The sequence below is a fragment of the Cinclus cinclus genome, chromosome 5 (assembly GCF_963662255.1).
Source record: "Cinclus cinclus chromosome 5, bCinCin1.1, whole genome shotgun sequence".
NCBI lineage: Eukaryota > Metazoa > Chordata > Aves > Passeriformes > Cinclidae > Cinclus > Cinclus cinclus.
In genome coordinates this window covers 38,645,007-38,659,937 of record NC_085050.1, presented here as the reverse complement: position 1 = coordinate 38,659,937, position 14,931 = coordinate 38,645,007, and the positions used below count along the sequence as shown (strand labels likewise).

Here is a 14,931-nt window from a genome sequence, read left to right as displayed (position 1 = left end):
GTGCAGTGAGGTGCACTGCCAGCTGTTTGCTAGACTTTGCTCACCTGGGTAAGTAGCAGGAATCACAAAACATTATAAAGCTCTGGTCGAACACAATGATTTTGTTCATGCTATATTAAAATTTGCAGTATGTTCTTTTATTAAAGAGCTAAGGCATTCAAGAGAGGAATGTTTTCAAAGAATGAAAACGTCAGTGTGATGTAGTGCTGAAATTCACTGGAAAATAGAATTATAATTTATAGATGCTATCACTTTCTAAAGAATAATGTGCCTTAGTTCTAGAAACTGATTAATGCCATATGTAATTTATTTCACTGTTTAGGCTAACATCCTGAGATGATTCTGTCTTTACAAAATTCCTAGTGATGCCTCAAAAAATCTAACTGGATAAAGAGAGCAGTATGTATCTGCAATATTCAAAATGGTTCATTTATTATAATTTAAAAACCAGTATGTTTTTATAAATGGTATTAATAACTACAAAGATCCTTACTGTTGATTAATTTTTGAATCTATGTTATGTCTGAAAGTACTGGTTTTACTTTTCAATCAAAGCCCTACAGGTATACAAGTGACCATAAAAAAATAAAATAAAAAGAGATTATAGAAACATATTCTTCTGTTAACTTGTATTTTTATGGGATTTGAGGGCTTTTAAATTCTGCAACATGATAATAGAATGTAGTTTTGTATCCTACTTTATTAAAATTTATTTGAGAATACCAAAATGTTTTAGATCATATTTAAAATCTGGGAAATTTTGAATAAACTGCGCATTTGGAACAAGTGTACTTCTCTATGAAGTCTTATCATTTAAGGTGAATGTCACGAAAATCACATATGGTAAGCTGATTTATTTTATTGTGAGGCAAGTAAAGGCTAGTGAGTAAGCATTTCTGTTTTGAAAGTATCAGCAGCTAGACTGGAGTTAAATGTCTTACAACACTTGACAGAATCATGACTGGCAAATGTGTTTGACTTTACCTGCTCTCACATGTAAGTCTGACTGTAGGACTTCTCATAAAAATTTTGTTAGAAATAGGGGCTTTGTGATTAAGAATTTTGTGCTAGAGATTTACCTATGTATTTTTATGCAATTTAATATTTTTTTTTTCAATATAGCAATAGCTTAGTGGCAGTATCTTTTCCCTGTGTAGTCTTAATTGTAGTAAGAGAACTTCCTCTTGTTTAGCAGAAATATAAAGCTGATATATTAATTGATGTACTGAGAGAAGATTATTTTTTGGTAACTTTGCATAAAGTTTACCAAGCTGAGGAGTTTTATGGCATGTTGTCTGCACTTAAAGTTCTGTATTTTGCCCTTTTATTTATGCCAAATGTAAAAACCAGAAATACAAAACAGGTATACATTCATGGGACTCGGACAGTTTTATGATGGAAACCTGATAGGGGTTTTTGGGGTCTATTTTTATTTTTATCTTTTTTAGGGGCATGTTTCTGGATACCATTCTCCCTTCCAGTGATGACAATGGTATACGACCTGCCATTGGCCAGCGTACCCGTCTAAGTAAAGGAGATATTGCACAGGCAAGAAAGCTGTATAGATGTCCAGGTATTGCACTACAAACAAACAAAAACCACATACTAGCAACTGTTTGACTTGTTCAAGAGGAATGATAAGCATTTTAAGTCAGCTGCTCAGTATTCTCTTTGTGTTTGCAACTGGCATAGGCTGCTCAGGAATCAAATCACAAAAAAATCTTATGGATAAGGTCACTGAAATGCAAAGCACCTAAGGTGACGTTTCAATCTGCTTTTCTTAGCTGTTCAACAGCTAGCAAGAGATGTTCAATAGCACTTGCATACTGGCTCGAGTCCTTTATTTGAATTCAAGTTGAGTGCAGAAAGAGAAAAATGAATTATTGCACTTGTCTCTGAACCCATTTTATTTTTTTAAATTTGTCAATAAAAGTAGTGAGGACAACTAAATTGTAAACGCTTGTGTGGATGAGATGGTTAGATCTTACCGCAAAATTTCTGTGTGCGTTTAACAGATAAAATTTTAAATCTTCTGCCTAATTCTGTCATCCTGTAATTTGAATGCATATTAATTATTGATCTCAGAATAGTCTGGTAGAGCTGCTGTCTGTCTCAGAGACTTCAGTGGCTAGCCTGGAGTAACTCAGAGTAAACCCTGTGGTTCGTGTTGTTCTCTAGTGCTCTTTCTTCAGTGAGTGCTGCCAGAATGGTGGAAATCTCTAATGAAAAGGTTTTCATTCCCTTGCTCTAGTTACTGCTGATACCACTGCCAACTTTTGGTGTCAACCAAAGAAGTTCAGAAGTGCCCTCTCTCAGTCAGAATTTACCAGCAAGGTTCTCATGGGAGGCTAGACACCCCAGCTGTGTGCCACATAGGCTGACAGGTGTACTGCTCCTCATGGGGATTAATGACATTTCAGGAACTGCTTTAACTTAGATATATTGCCACTTTTAACCAACTGATCAATACAAAAGGACTAAAGAAAGGGATCAGTATTGAAGTAATGGAGTTGCTTCAAATTTGTACCAGCAGCAATGGGATCTTCTGAAGATCTGGGGATTCTGATGTGCATTTGGTGTACACTGTACAGCTGAAATACGCTTTTCTTTTGTGCTGTAAGTACGCTGAATCATAGTCTTGTATATAACAAGTACATGCACAGAGGTTCTGGGCCTGCCAGAGCAGAAACCACTTAAACACCTTTTCTTTAACAGCTGTTCCTTTGGGAACAATTTTTGCTCTTTCCTTTTGGTACAGAAAGTACTTTAATAATGACACGCTTGGCAGCATTATTTCTGATGAAAGCATACAGAGAGCAACAATTTCATAATCACAAACAATACATATATATTTTCATAAAAGACAAATTTTGGAGGGAAAAAATAGCCTATAAAAGTAAAACCACTTTTGTACAAGTAGGTAGTATCTTATGATCGTATTGACTTAAGAAAGAAAAAAAGGAAAGAGATTAATACTGACCAGACTAGTTTATATATAATACTCTCATATGCACTTGCAAAACTGTAAAAGATGCAATGTACATTTTGAGCTAATAGTCAAAGGGTTGTTCAGAGAAAATATCCTATATGTCATGAAAACATACTGTGAGTTGTAATTTCTTTCAGTGTCGTGAAAGTCTTGTTAAAAGTTCATTACACAATATTGCAAAATCACTGTGGTTGTTCAGTAGCGGTTTGCACTTGAAAAATAAGATTTTTTTTTTTTTCAGCACTGCTGAACACAGGTCACATGAATAATAAAAATGAATGGTGATTGAAGGATTATGCTCCTTTTCTGGTACCCAGCCTCTCAAACTCTGGGATAAAACACACTGGTTTTTCAGCCTTACTTAGATGCGCCATGCCATAAAAGAAAGTGAGTTTTAAGAGAGAGGAAAGGCAGAATTTTTTTCTAAAAATACTAAATAGCATACTATTTAAAATGCTATTTTTTCTGCTATTACTTTTAATAGAAGCTGCATGGCTGAATAATACAACCAGACTGAATCCAATAAAAAAAACAAATCTCTGAAATTTGCACAGTACTTTTCTTCTAATAAATTTTCCAGCAAATACTGAAACTGAAAATTCAGACAGACTAAAACTTTTGGTTTTATGTATCAAGTGATCATGGTAGTGTAAAGAAATAAAATCCCTGATTCTGAGTTGGTTTTGGAGGTATGTTTTATTTCCTATTTCAGATAAAAGATATTAATCATGATGCCTGCTTATGATAAAGCAGCAGTGAATATGTCAATCCTTAATAGTTTACACATTGTTTCATGGGTTAATTTGTGCTGCCTTAAACACAATACAAAGAAAATGCAGAAAACAATTACTTGATCAACATTTTCCAGAGACCCACACTTCTATGATAAAGGATTTTAGAGTGTTGTGCATGTTTTGTTTGGAGTTCTAATTGTTTCTTCAAACAGTTGTTGGCTCAGGTCTTTTTCTGGGGCCCATGAACATCAAGTTGAGCTCAGGGTTGCTGGAAAATACAGGTGATCCTCACAGCAGGAAAGCAGCTGAGCCTTCCAGGGTGTTTTAGCTAGTCAGGATATTTAGGGTCATTATGCAGGAAGTGGTTTACTGACCAAGAAACAGTTTTGAGACTGGTGAAGCCAAAGAGTGAGATTTGATAGCCTGCCTTTAAGGAGCAGGGTAAGTTCCAGGTCTCTAAAATGTAGTAACAGCAATTTTGGTTTGTTTTTAACTTTTCCTTAGGATTTTTGTAAAAGGAAAATGTAATTGCTGATAGAGATCTGTTACATTTTAAAACTGAATTATATTGTTATGTGATGGAATAATGAGAAAGAAAACATCTAGGTTGAAGTTCTTCCTCTGCCAATCTGATTTTGCATTTTGAGTGTCTTGGTATTTGAGAATGAAACTTGAACTTCCAGGCTGGATGTATTACAGTGGTTTTCAGGCAGTCTAGTTGAGTGATAAAATGTGTTTTCTTCTCGCTGCTGAGAGTTCAACACAGGTCTGCCTCTATAGTTTTATATAGAAATTGTAGCTGACATTTATATGTAGTTTTACAGGAGGAGAAGAATAAGAAAAGAAAATGATGGAGAAAGGTACTCATATGCCAAAAGAGAGAACAAAAAAAGTGGGTAGAGTGGGACTGTATAATGGGTAGGAAAGGAATCTCAGACTTGTGGGAGAAATCACTTTAGAGGAAAAGATGATGGATGGACGAAGTTCAGCAAATGTACAAATTACCTGGGTCTGTGACAGTGTGTATAGAAAAGAGCAGATGAAGGCTGAAGCCTGTCTCTTTGTTGTGCTGTTCTCATTGTTCCTCAGGCTTAATTTGCTGCCATCCCTATCAGGTTCAAAAAGAATGTTCACCTTCGAAAGTCAGCCTTTGTTCACTGCATAAGAAGAATTAGAGTTTTCAGATTAAGACAGTCTCCCTATAAGCAGAAAGAGAAATCAAGTCGATAGTTAGACCCTGAGTTGTAGTAAACTGATTTAAGTTTTCTGTTTAACCAGAACGTGATCAGCAGTAGATATTTTTAGGGCTCTGTGGCAGCTTTATATGCCATATATGTATAGTGTCTTAGTGTTAAAAAGAAAGTAAGGAAAAAGGGTCAACTCAAATTAGCCATAAATGATAGTATGCATTTGCTAGTGCTATGTACAAAGGAATGAGACTTGGTTCCCTAAGTCTCCTGTAGGATCTAGGTTTCATCATTTGCAGATTTCACAGTAATCCTTGATGGGACTTGACCCTGTGTGTAAGCCAGCCCAGAGAGGTGTCATACACAGGCTGTGCAATCAAACACTGCTGCAGAGTGCACTGGTGGGAATGGCTTTGTATAAGCACATAATCTACCTGCTGCCTACACCCACTGCTAATCTTTACAAGGAGAAGCAAAAATAGCTTCCCTCTTCTAACCATGGAAAGTCTTATTAGATGTCTAACCTTCTCAAGCTGTAAAACAGAGGAGAGAGGCTTTTATGGCTAGACAGTGTGTGTGGGGAAAGCTTAAGTGACATTTCTGCAAGTGGTCTAGCCTAGTAAAATTGATATAAGGCATGAAATTTGAAAGGGAGGAAAAGCATCAGAGAAAACCTTGGCAAATGTTAATGATTAATAAAGTAATAAAAATGTACAACTGCTTTATAAAAGAGTCATATGAGATTGAAGTTGTAGTTTATATCTTCTGACTTGAAATATACTAAAATAAGTATAAAATGAAATTTAAATAAGTGGCCCTTGCCACTGATTTTCCTTTCACATTTCTTGCCCAAAGTGGATTTCATTACTAGTGGACCATTATACAGTAAAACAATTTTATAATATTTTGTTTTATAAGCCTAGTTGTGAATACTGCAATTGCTGCAGTCCAAATACAAAGAAAACTTTCACATTCTCTAGTGATAGAATTTTATCTATTTCCCACTGCCGAGAAATGTGCTTTTCAACAAGAAATTCCCAAATATTGCCCTGTCTACTGCAGCTTTGGAAGCCAGCCTAGAGCTCAAATCCCATAGAAAATTAATGCAACTATTGATTGGTATAAGCTGTTCCTGTTATAGTTCCCTTGAGTAATCAAGAATTTAAAATTAAAAGATAAGTATGGAGAAACACACAAAGCCCAAGTGCATTTTATAAGTTCTAATTGTGTTAAGTCTTAGTAGAAGCTATCAACTAAAAAGTTTTCTTTTGCTTTTGTTAAAGAGATTTTTTAGATATAGAGATATTTCTGAAAATAATTTTAATTTGATAGAGAGCTCCCAAGAATTTAATAGGGATATAAGGTAAATTTTCATATTAAATAGCTTTATTCTGTAATTCCCGAGGGGAAAAAAGAGTTCCATGACTCCTTTTGCAACTTAAAAAACACTGGTTTAGGTCTGTACACGTCTTCTATACATAGAGCATGGAATGTTCCAGTGTAGCCTTAATGAAACTAGGAATGAGAGGAAGAATAAGAGAGGGCTTTAAGAGGGCTGAGAGGAGTACTTGGATTCTTGTGGATGTGTCATCTTTAGGACCTACTGTCCTCTGCTCTAGTAACTTCACGGCTGGCTTTTTCTGAAGTGCTTTACTTATGCACTGTAAAAGCTATGACACTGCTCACCAGCTCTGGGGGAACCCAGTACAAGACTCTGCAACTTCAATGGTTTTGCATTCATTGTTGTGTTAAAAAGAAATTGTTGTTAATAACAGATATAGCCTTTTCATTGAAAAGGCTTTGTGCCTTTTGCGCTGAAATTTCATTTGCTGTGGCTGCCTGCAACATTTTAAGGATAAAACCACATTTTTTAAATGAAGGGAGGAAAATATTTTTTTCCTGTTTCTTTCCTAAAGGACACCGTGGTGGTGGCTTTAGCCATCACACTTCTTGAAGCCCATGCCAATCTTTCCTTTCTCTCCTCATCATGATAACCATCTGAGTGCTGGAGAGCATATTTAATGCCTTGAATGTAATTTACACCTGATATAACAGTGCAGTTGTCCAATCACATCTTAGATGCATTTTAACAAAACAGGCTTTACAGGTGTGTTGTCTGTCTTTGTAGTAAGAAATCCTTTCCTTTTGTCCTCTTTTATCTAAAGATTTTCCAGAACATTTATAATTCACTGACATTTTGATGACACAGTTGTTCACCCGCTGGCAATGGTAGCCCTGTTATTTGAAAGCACTGAAGATCTGTTGACACTATTGGTCTTAAGATAATATCAAATTCATATCTTTTATCGCATCTGCAAAATCAGTTGGTGAAAAAATTTGATTAAGGTCAAAAGATGACTGACTAAGGTGCAACACCCTACCAAAATCAGTTTTAGTGGTGGAGAGCACCAGTAACTCCCAACAATTCTCGTGCGAAGACAATTTATTACCCAGCATCCACCAGCATCTAGCAGCATAATTGACAGGTGAGAGAAGGGTGGTAAAAGATTCAATAATTCAGAATATAAGAGCCTTTGGTATTTTAAGACTTTATATTTGCTTTGCTTTTACAGCTCAAATCTCTACAAATTACTCTTGCTAAGAGACTTTGTCAAAAACAGGATTTAGTTTTCTATACCAACATAAATGAGTGAGTTTAGGTCAGATCAGTTTTTCATGTGGGTAATGGACTAAATTAAATGAAACCATTGACAAAATTTCAGCGTGATGCAACTCATGTTTGGCTAGCATTTGTTTTAGTTCTTACAGGATGTCTAACTTTTTTTTTTTTAATTACCAAAAAAGTTCTATGTATAATATTGCAGTTGATTGACAGCAATGATATTTTTAAGACTGACATAATTTTGGTTATGTCAGCGGACAGCACACAAGTGAAATAGTTCACGGAATAAAAACATCCTGCATAAAACTGAATGAATGTCAGACTGGCTGAAAATCATGGCTTTGAATAAATTGTAAACTAACCAGTTTATTTTCCATTCTGCATCTGCAGTGAGTTAAATGTATTCCGAGTAGATATTGGAAAGATGCATTTTTCTCCGTTAGGCACATTAAGTTTTATATTTTTACTATAATTTGTTTCTTTCAGCCTGTGGAGAAACACTGCAAGACTCTACAGGCAACTTTTCTTCTCCTGGATTTCCAAATGGTTATCCTTCCTACACGCACTGCATATGGAGAATCTCTGTGACCCCAGGAGAGAAGGTATTTTAGCGTTCCTTTAGCTAGACACAGATGCTATTTTCAAAGTAAAATGCTGAGGTTATTTAGCTTTTTTGTTTAAGTTTAAAAGATGTATATTAATTGAAAATAACTGTATATCATAAAAAATGGGACCACAGGCTATGTACTATTGACTTTACTTTGATCTGTGACATTAGAACCACATCATCAATTCAATAGATGTCCTTGTGAAATAAAGGCATGATTTTAATCTGCAGTATGTTTACACCATGAATTCCCTTTAAAACTGGCTCCTAGTTCAACTTATCATTCAATATAAAAGTAGAAGAGGTGATTCAGGCTCCTGAATGGTCCATTTTCCAGCATGGGCTCAGGCAAGCTGTCTGAGCTGTGTGGGGCTGATAGCTGGGCTATAACTAAGGAAATTCTTCAAGTGTTCAATCAGTTGTTTCTAAAATGAAGCTGTAATAACATGAGTAAAGAAAGTGTCATTGTGGGCGTTCCCTGGAATTGGTTCTAATGCATATAGTTTTACTTTCTGGGAATCAATTTTGTGGGAAAGAGTGGGGAAAAAATAGGCTTGGTGAGAGCAGTTTGGAGAGAGAAGTGTGCTATCCTAGTGAAAACAAAACATGTCCTTCTCGTGTACACTTTCAAAATGTGCTAGCTAAATCTTATTTTAAATTATTGGCTCAAATATCAGGCTGCTTCAAAACAAATAAGGGCAGTGATAAAAGGAGTGATAAAAAGCTTCAGCTGAGACAAAATATGCAGGAAAAAGGATGTAGGTTTCCTTACATGAAGCAGTGGTGGATATCAAGCAGTCAGATACTGAAGATTAAAATACAGAATCCAAAGACTGAAATATAGAATCTAACAGATTCAGTACTGGCAACTTCAAATAGGAAGACCCAGCACTTCCCCCAGATATTTCAGTCATTTGTGTCAGAAGTCTCCCACTAAGTATAAATTGGACTTTTTTTTTTTTTTTTTTTTTTTTTTTTCCTCCTGATTGTATCACTTTGTTCCATGTTTTGTTCAGGTCAGGGTCCAGGTAGAGACAAACAATAAGACAAAGAATATATACTGTTGATGTTCTAATAGATCCTGAGGAGCTGTAAGGGCATTTGCCACTGTGGGGAATGAAAGCAAAGTCATTTGGAGAGTGTTTGCCCTCCTCTGGGCAAGGGCTAGAGACAGGAGGAACACTAAACACTCTGCTCTGAGGAAAAGGGTGGCTCAGCAGGTTGTCAGGGGAAAAAAATGAAGAGATGAATAAAAAAATGGTTGTGCACAGGATGATAATGGCTCAAGATAGTAAACTTATGTCCCCATTATTTGTGTTGTGTTTTAGACATTACTGTGATAACAGAAACTTAGGGTTTTTTTTTCCACAGCTACATAATATAAAGGTGTGTTCACCTACAGTTATTTGCTCTTGAAAAAAATCCTAATGTATTAGTGTTGATGCTTAAATATTTATAGCATGCTCCAACTTTGTGTAAGCCTATATATGGACACCAGTGTAATATTAATATATTTTTAATATAATAAAAAAATAGTCTTGAGTTTGTAACCACTACTGAAGCTGTATTATACTGGAAAAAGTCTTAATGGGGAAAGCCCCTGTGTTGAAGCAACGTGAGAGGACTGGCTCCTTTGCTAATTTATTTACCTGCTGCTCCAAATGGGGAAAAAGAATAAGAAGAATTTTCGAGTTGAAATTGTCATGTCCATAGGGCACTGTTAATGCCTTCAACTCATTAGTCTCCATACAGTTCAGGAAGAATAAAGTAAATTATACTTGTGCTTGTGTCAAAAAGTCTATTTTGTCCGTGCTATTCCCATAGGATGGATACTGGCTGCCTTGAGATAAAGAACCTTATTTACAACCATGAGATTTAAATCTTAACTAATGCATATATCATGATACCTTGGACAAGCATTTTACTCGATCTCAATTTTTCTCAGTAAATGATAACACATTCATGTAATGAAGGGAAAAGGAAACTATATTCAAATTTTTGTTCCTTTGTTGCTTTGGTCCTGATAAATCTCAGGAATATTGTATGGAGATTAGAGTACATGTAAGTGAATTATGTCTTGTTCTGAAAGGTCAGTGAGCACTTTAGTCACCTAAAAATAAACTGAAAAGGCTTTGCCTACTTCTTTTCTATTTATTTATTGAGATTTAGAATTCTGTTGTATGAGCATGGTTTGGACAACTTCTATCCATGCTTCTTTCTGCACGTAAGGACTCTTCTCATCTTTGATGCCCAGAAATTTAATGAAGGCTGGCATGCACTACGGTGTCATGCACTAGTTGTAGAATTCCCTTTATTCACAAGGCATCATAAATTGCCACGCCAATGTAAAATATGTGTGTTCTTATTAGCAAAATACCTTCTACTTTCAAGACTTAAGATTACATGGTAAACTGTAGCTGTTAAAGCTCTACTCAATATATCTATACACAGAAAAGTCTCGGAGGGAGGATGGTGTTATTAATGCTGTATGCCCCCAGCCAGGGTGAATCCTGCCTTCTGGTGTGTAGAAATTTTATTGGCATAGGGAGAGTTGCAACTGTGCCAGTGTTTTATCTGAATCTGCCTTTTTGAATAGGTTACACTACTTTTCAATTTTCCTTAATGTTTTACATGAAAGATAAAATAGGCCAGAAAAATCCTTGATTGATATGGGTAAAAAATGCCACCTACAGAAACGTTGGTATTAGTGATGCTTGTTGTATATTTTGTGCTTTCTTCTCTCAGGCAGTAGGAGGTATGATATATTTATTCACTTGGAAGCTGCAGTAGCACAATCGCACCTGCTGTGTAATCAATAATTCTTTAATTGTGCTGACAAATACCCATTGACTGTTTTTCGTGGGAAGCCTCTCAGCTGTCCTGTCCCCTGGAATAAGCTCTGCCAAGTCTGCAGCTCTATTTAATACTTTGCAGAATAGCAAATCAGAATCTTAAATATATTTAACTTGTTTGGTTCATGACCAGGTATCATGCTGTGACAGACTGGGGGTTCTGCCTATATACAGCTAATGAATTCTGGTCAGTGTTAAGAAATTGCTGTATCATCAAATACCTTGGCATGTCAGAGTGAGAAAAGGCTGTGAAGATTATTTCATACAGGTTCAAAATCAGGGGCCATTGAGGAGGCTCATTAAATTTTAACCATTTCCATTTAGATAGCAGCCCTTTGAGACATTGACATGATCACAGCAAAGTGAAACCATCCATTTCCCAGCTCTATCCTGGCAACTTTTCCTGGTTTGGAAAAAGGTGAATTTCCAAACAAAGAACAGAGAGGAAATCTGAGGTTTCAGCTGTGTCATGGAAAAAAGAAAAACTTGTGGCTAGACTGGTGAGAGACCTCTCAGGCTCTAAGGAGCTGAAGCAATGAAGCAGGTATAGGTTGTGGCTTCTGTAGCTTGCTTGCAGCAGGGCCAGCTGGGTTAGTTTAAGCAGCTGTCTGCATCTCATCAGGGCAAAGAAAAAGGGGCCCCCTTGTGATCCTCTCTGACTGCACGGACTGGGGGGTAAAGTTGGCATGACTGGAAAAGGGCAAGACTGATGAGGGCAGCAGGCTTTCCAAACAGTGTGGCTAAATACAGAGGTACCTAATAATGTTTTGAGGAAAAAAAGAAGGTAGGAGTTTAGAGGGAATCTGAACAGCAAAGTGGATGATTTGAGGAGAACCAAAGCTTTGTATTTGGTGCGATCTCTTTATTTGAAGGAAGAATTGAAGGAAAAATATCTGCCAAGGACAGAGAATTGCTGTGTGAACAAGAGAATGATCTCTCTGCCATCCTCTGAAGTAGATTGAAATAGGATTTGGAAATGTATTAAAAAACTGAAGCAGAGTAAAGCACATGGATATTTTTACTTTTAGCCAGCTCTTTATGTTTCTCATGGTAAATATGTGGGTTTGGAGTTCTGGCAATATTTGTGCATTTACTTCTTCAGTAAATCTTCCTGGAGGACTGCCTGAATCATAAAGGCAAAATGTCCCATGGATTAAATATTCATGAAAGAGTGCATGTGAGAAGAAGTTTGAGATGGAACTAAACCATCTTATCTGATTGGGTTCATTTTTGCAGTTATGGTGTTAAATGTTTTTCCCTTTCATCTGGACTAAGGGTAAATACCTCTCCTTTCAACTGACACTCACAGCTGTTCCATAGGCTGCCATGGAGGTATGTTTTTTGCAGTGTGAGGTGTCTGCTACTGTGTGGCAATTTGTGTTTGTTTTATAATGGCAGGTTTCAATTGTGAGTTTCTAGGATCAAAGCTTAAGATAATACCAATTCTATGGTCAAACGTGAATAGAGAAGAATTTTGGTTAGTTTGAAATATTTATGTACGCTGAGGAATTGATTCTGAAGATTAATTGTTTTTCCAAATACACCTAAATCCAATAAAAAGGTATTAATTGGAAATGATTTTATAATACAATATACAAATAACTTTTAATCTGTTTGTTTGGAATCATCCCTGCATTTGCAGGACATGATGCTAAGACTATCCCAGTCAGGCTTTAAACTGTAGCTATTATGTCATTGTGTGATAAGGACAAATCCTATTAATGTGTTAGAAGTATACGTTTATGGCACTTTATGATTAATATTTCTAAAACAGGGAAAATGTAATTTAATATAAGAGTAGTCCTTGTAATAAGTATTGAAAATATGCCTGTTTACAGATATTCTCAATAACACTGGGAGTCCAAGTTCAAAAGTTCCAGAATTGTGCAGAACTCAGTTCTCTGTATAAAAAGCTTTATTATAGTTTAATTAAGAATCTTAAGCGACTGTATAATGTTTCTTATTAGTGAAATTTCTTTCAGAATTTCTGAAATATTCTGAAATTCTGAAATATTTACTGTCCAACATTGTCAGTATTTATATGTCTGAAGGTAAAATATCTTGTCAAAACAGTAGGAGAAGCACAAACCAAAATAAAACAATGATTTAAATTTTTTTTTGTTTGCAGCTGATTATAGTCAGTGCTGATTGTAGTCAAAATGTAATGGAAGAGGAATTGACAGTAGCATTATCAAGTAACATGGTTATATTACTCTAATATTTTACCTAATTAGCATTCTCAAACTTTTATTTCTCAGTAAAAAACTCCCTGTGAGCAGTTAAATGTGAGTAGTTTGTCTTGAATCTCCTCAAGTTTATAAGATTAAATAAAATAAACTTTTAATGTTCCCAAGAAACTTTAATTAGCCAAAGAAATAATTTAGGAGAGGTTAATTAAATGTCTGAATAGTTGGAATCCCATTACAGGTGACCACTCTGGTTTCAATTCTTCAGAATGTTGTTGAGATAGTTTTTCTCTTATTTGCCACACACGATTTATTTAGGCCTTCTCCTCTGATTGCAGATCGTTTTAAACTTTACCACCATGGACCTTTACAAGAGCAGTCTCTGTTGGTACGACTATATTGAAGTAAGAGATGGCTACTGGAGAAAATCCTCTCTGCTTGGTATGCAACTGTTAAATGCTGCACTGTCCAGGGTACCACACTCACTGGGCTCAGTGGACCTGCTGTTGAACCCACAACAGACATCTTGGGTTTTAGGTGTCTAGAATGTATCTCAACTTGGGGATGGGAAAGAACTCCTCTAATTGATTTTGACTTCAAGCCTCAATCCTTCCTTTCACTGCAGCTTGCCATTATTCAGCTGCAAGTGTGGAAAGATGACAACTGAAAAATGTACAAGATTTTTTTTTAAATTTTTTTTCCAGAGAGATAGGGAAGTAGTTTACAGACAAATCTGTAGAGCTTGTGACGGGAAATTCATAGGTCATGTGATGAGAACATGCACTTGCTGTAGAGTTGTTCTTATGAGCTCTGTGCCTGTAGTACCTTTAAGATAAGAGTAGACTGCTTCTATTTGTTCTTTGTGTGTCCTTCCCTGGTCTTGCAGAGAAGAGACATGCAAAGCAATAATGAATTAAGTTTGAGTTGCTATTGAAATATATAAGCTGCAGTCATCCTATTTTAATTGACAAGTTTGGTGGGAAGATTTTGCTTCCTGTAATGCTAGTGCCCAGGTAGAAAGGACAGGTCTCTAACAGGGATGTCTATTTTCTTGACCTTGAACAGAAAATAAAGAAGAGACAGTTAAGACCAGACAGTAATTACCCTCTTCTCCTGTTCCTATCAACTAGAAAAACAGAAATTTTACCTACCTAGGCAGAATTTAAGAGGGTAATGTAAAATAGGTCATTTAGATGTTACATTTTAAATATCTTTGGCACTTAGGCCCAATGAGCAGTGACCTACACTGTGTTCCTTTCTTAAGATTACTACTCACCTTCCCCTTCCAAAATGCAAGTGTTTGTATATATAGAAACAATCTCTAAGAGTAATTTTTTTTCATTAATTCCCCTAAGGTTTTATACTTAGACTTGTGAGCCTGATTGCAATAAAAAGTTCTGAGAGCTTTATAATAAAATCTTTGTGTGTTAGGTCATGATCTGCAGAAACACATGTGCTTGACCATAAGCGTATGAATAGTTCCACTGAGTTGGTTCCACTACCCCTGCTTATAATGTTAAACACTTGTATAAATGTTTGCAGCATTTGGCTTCAGAGGCGGCAGAAAATGCAGTTACTGGTTGCATGTTTTTAGGCAGGTTTTGTGGTGACAAACTGCCAGAAGTCCTCACGTCCACTGACAGCAGGATGTGGATTGAGTTCCGCAGCAGCAGCAACTGGGTTGGGAAAGGTTTTGCAGCAGTTTATGAAGGTAAGCCTCTTATGGCATTAAAAATGAATTGATTATGGAAGA

At 36.1% G+C, this 14,931-nt stretch overlaps 1 protein-coding gene across 2 annotated transcripts in view; it reads left to right on the top strand.

The window, feature by feature from the left end:
• Nucleotides 1-14,931, top strand: part of TLL1 (tolloid like 1) — a 123,173-nt gene that overhangs the window by 73,988 nt on the left and 34,254 nt on the right. For both annotated transcript variants that reach the window (XM_062493689.1, XM_062493690.1), the window contains 4 exons: nt 1,449-1,573; nt 8,020-8,135; nt 13,517-13,619; nt 14,773-14,889. In XM_062493689.1, coding sequence (XP_062349673.1) covers nt 1,449-1,573; nt 8,020-8,135; nt 13,517-13,619; nt 14,773-14,889 — 461 coding nt within the window. The remainder of the gene's footprint in view (nt 1-1,448; nt 1,574-8,019; nt 8,136-13,516; nt 13,620-14,772; nt 14,890-14,931) is intronic.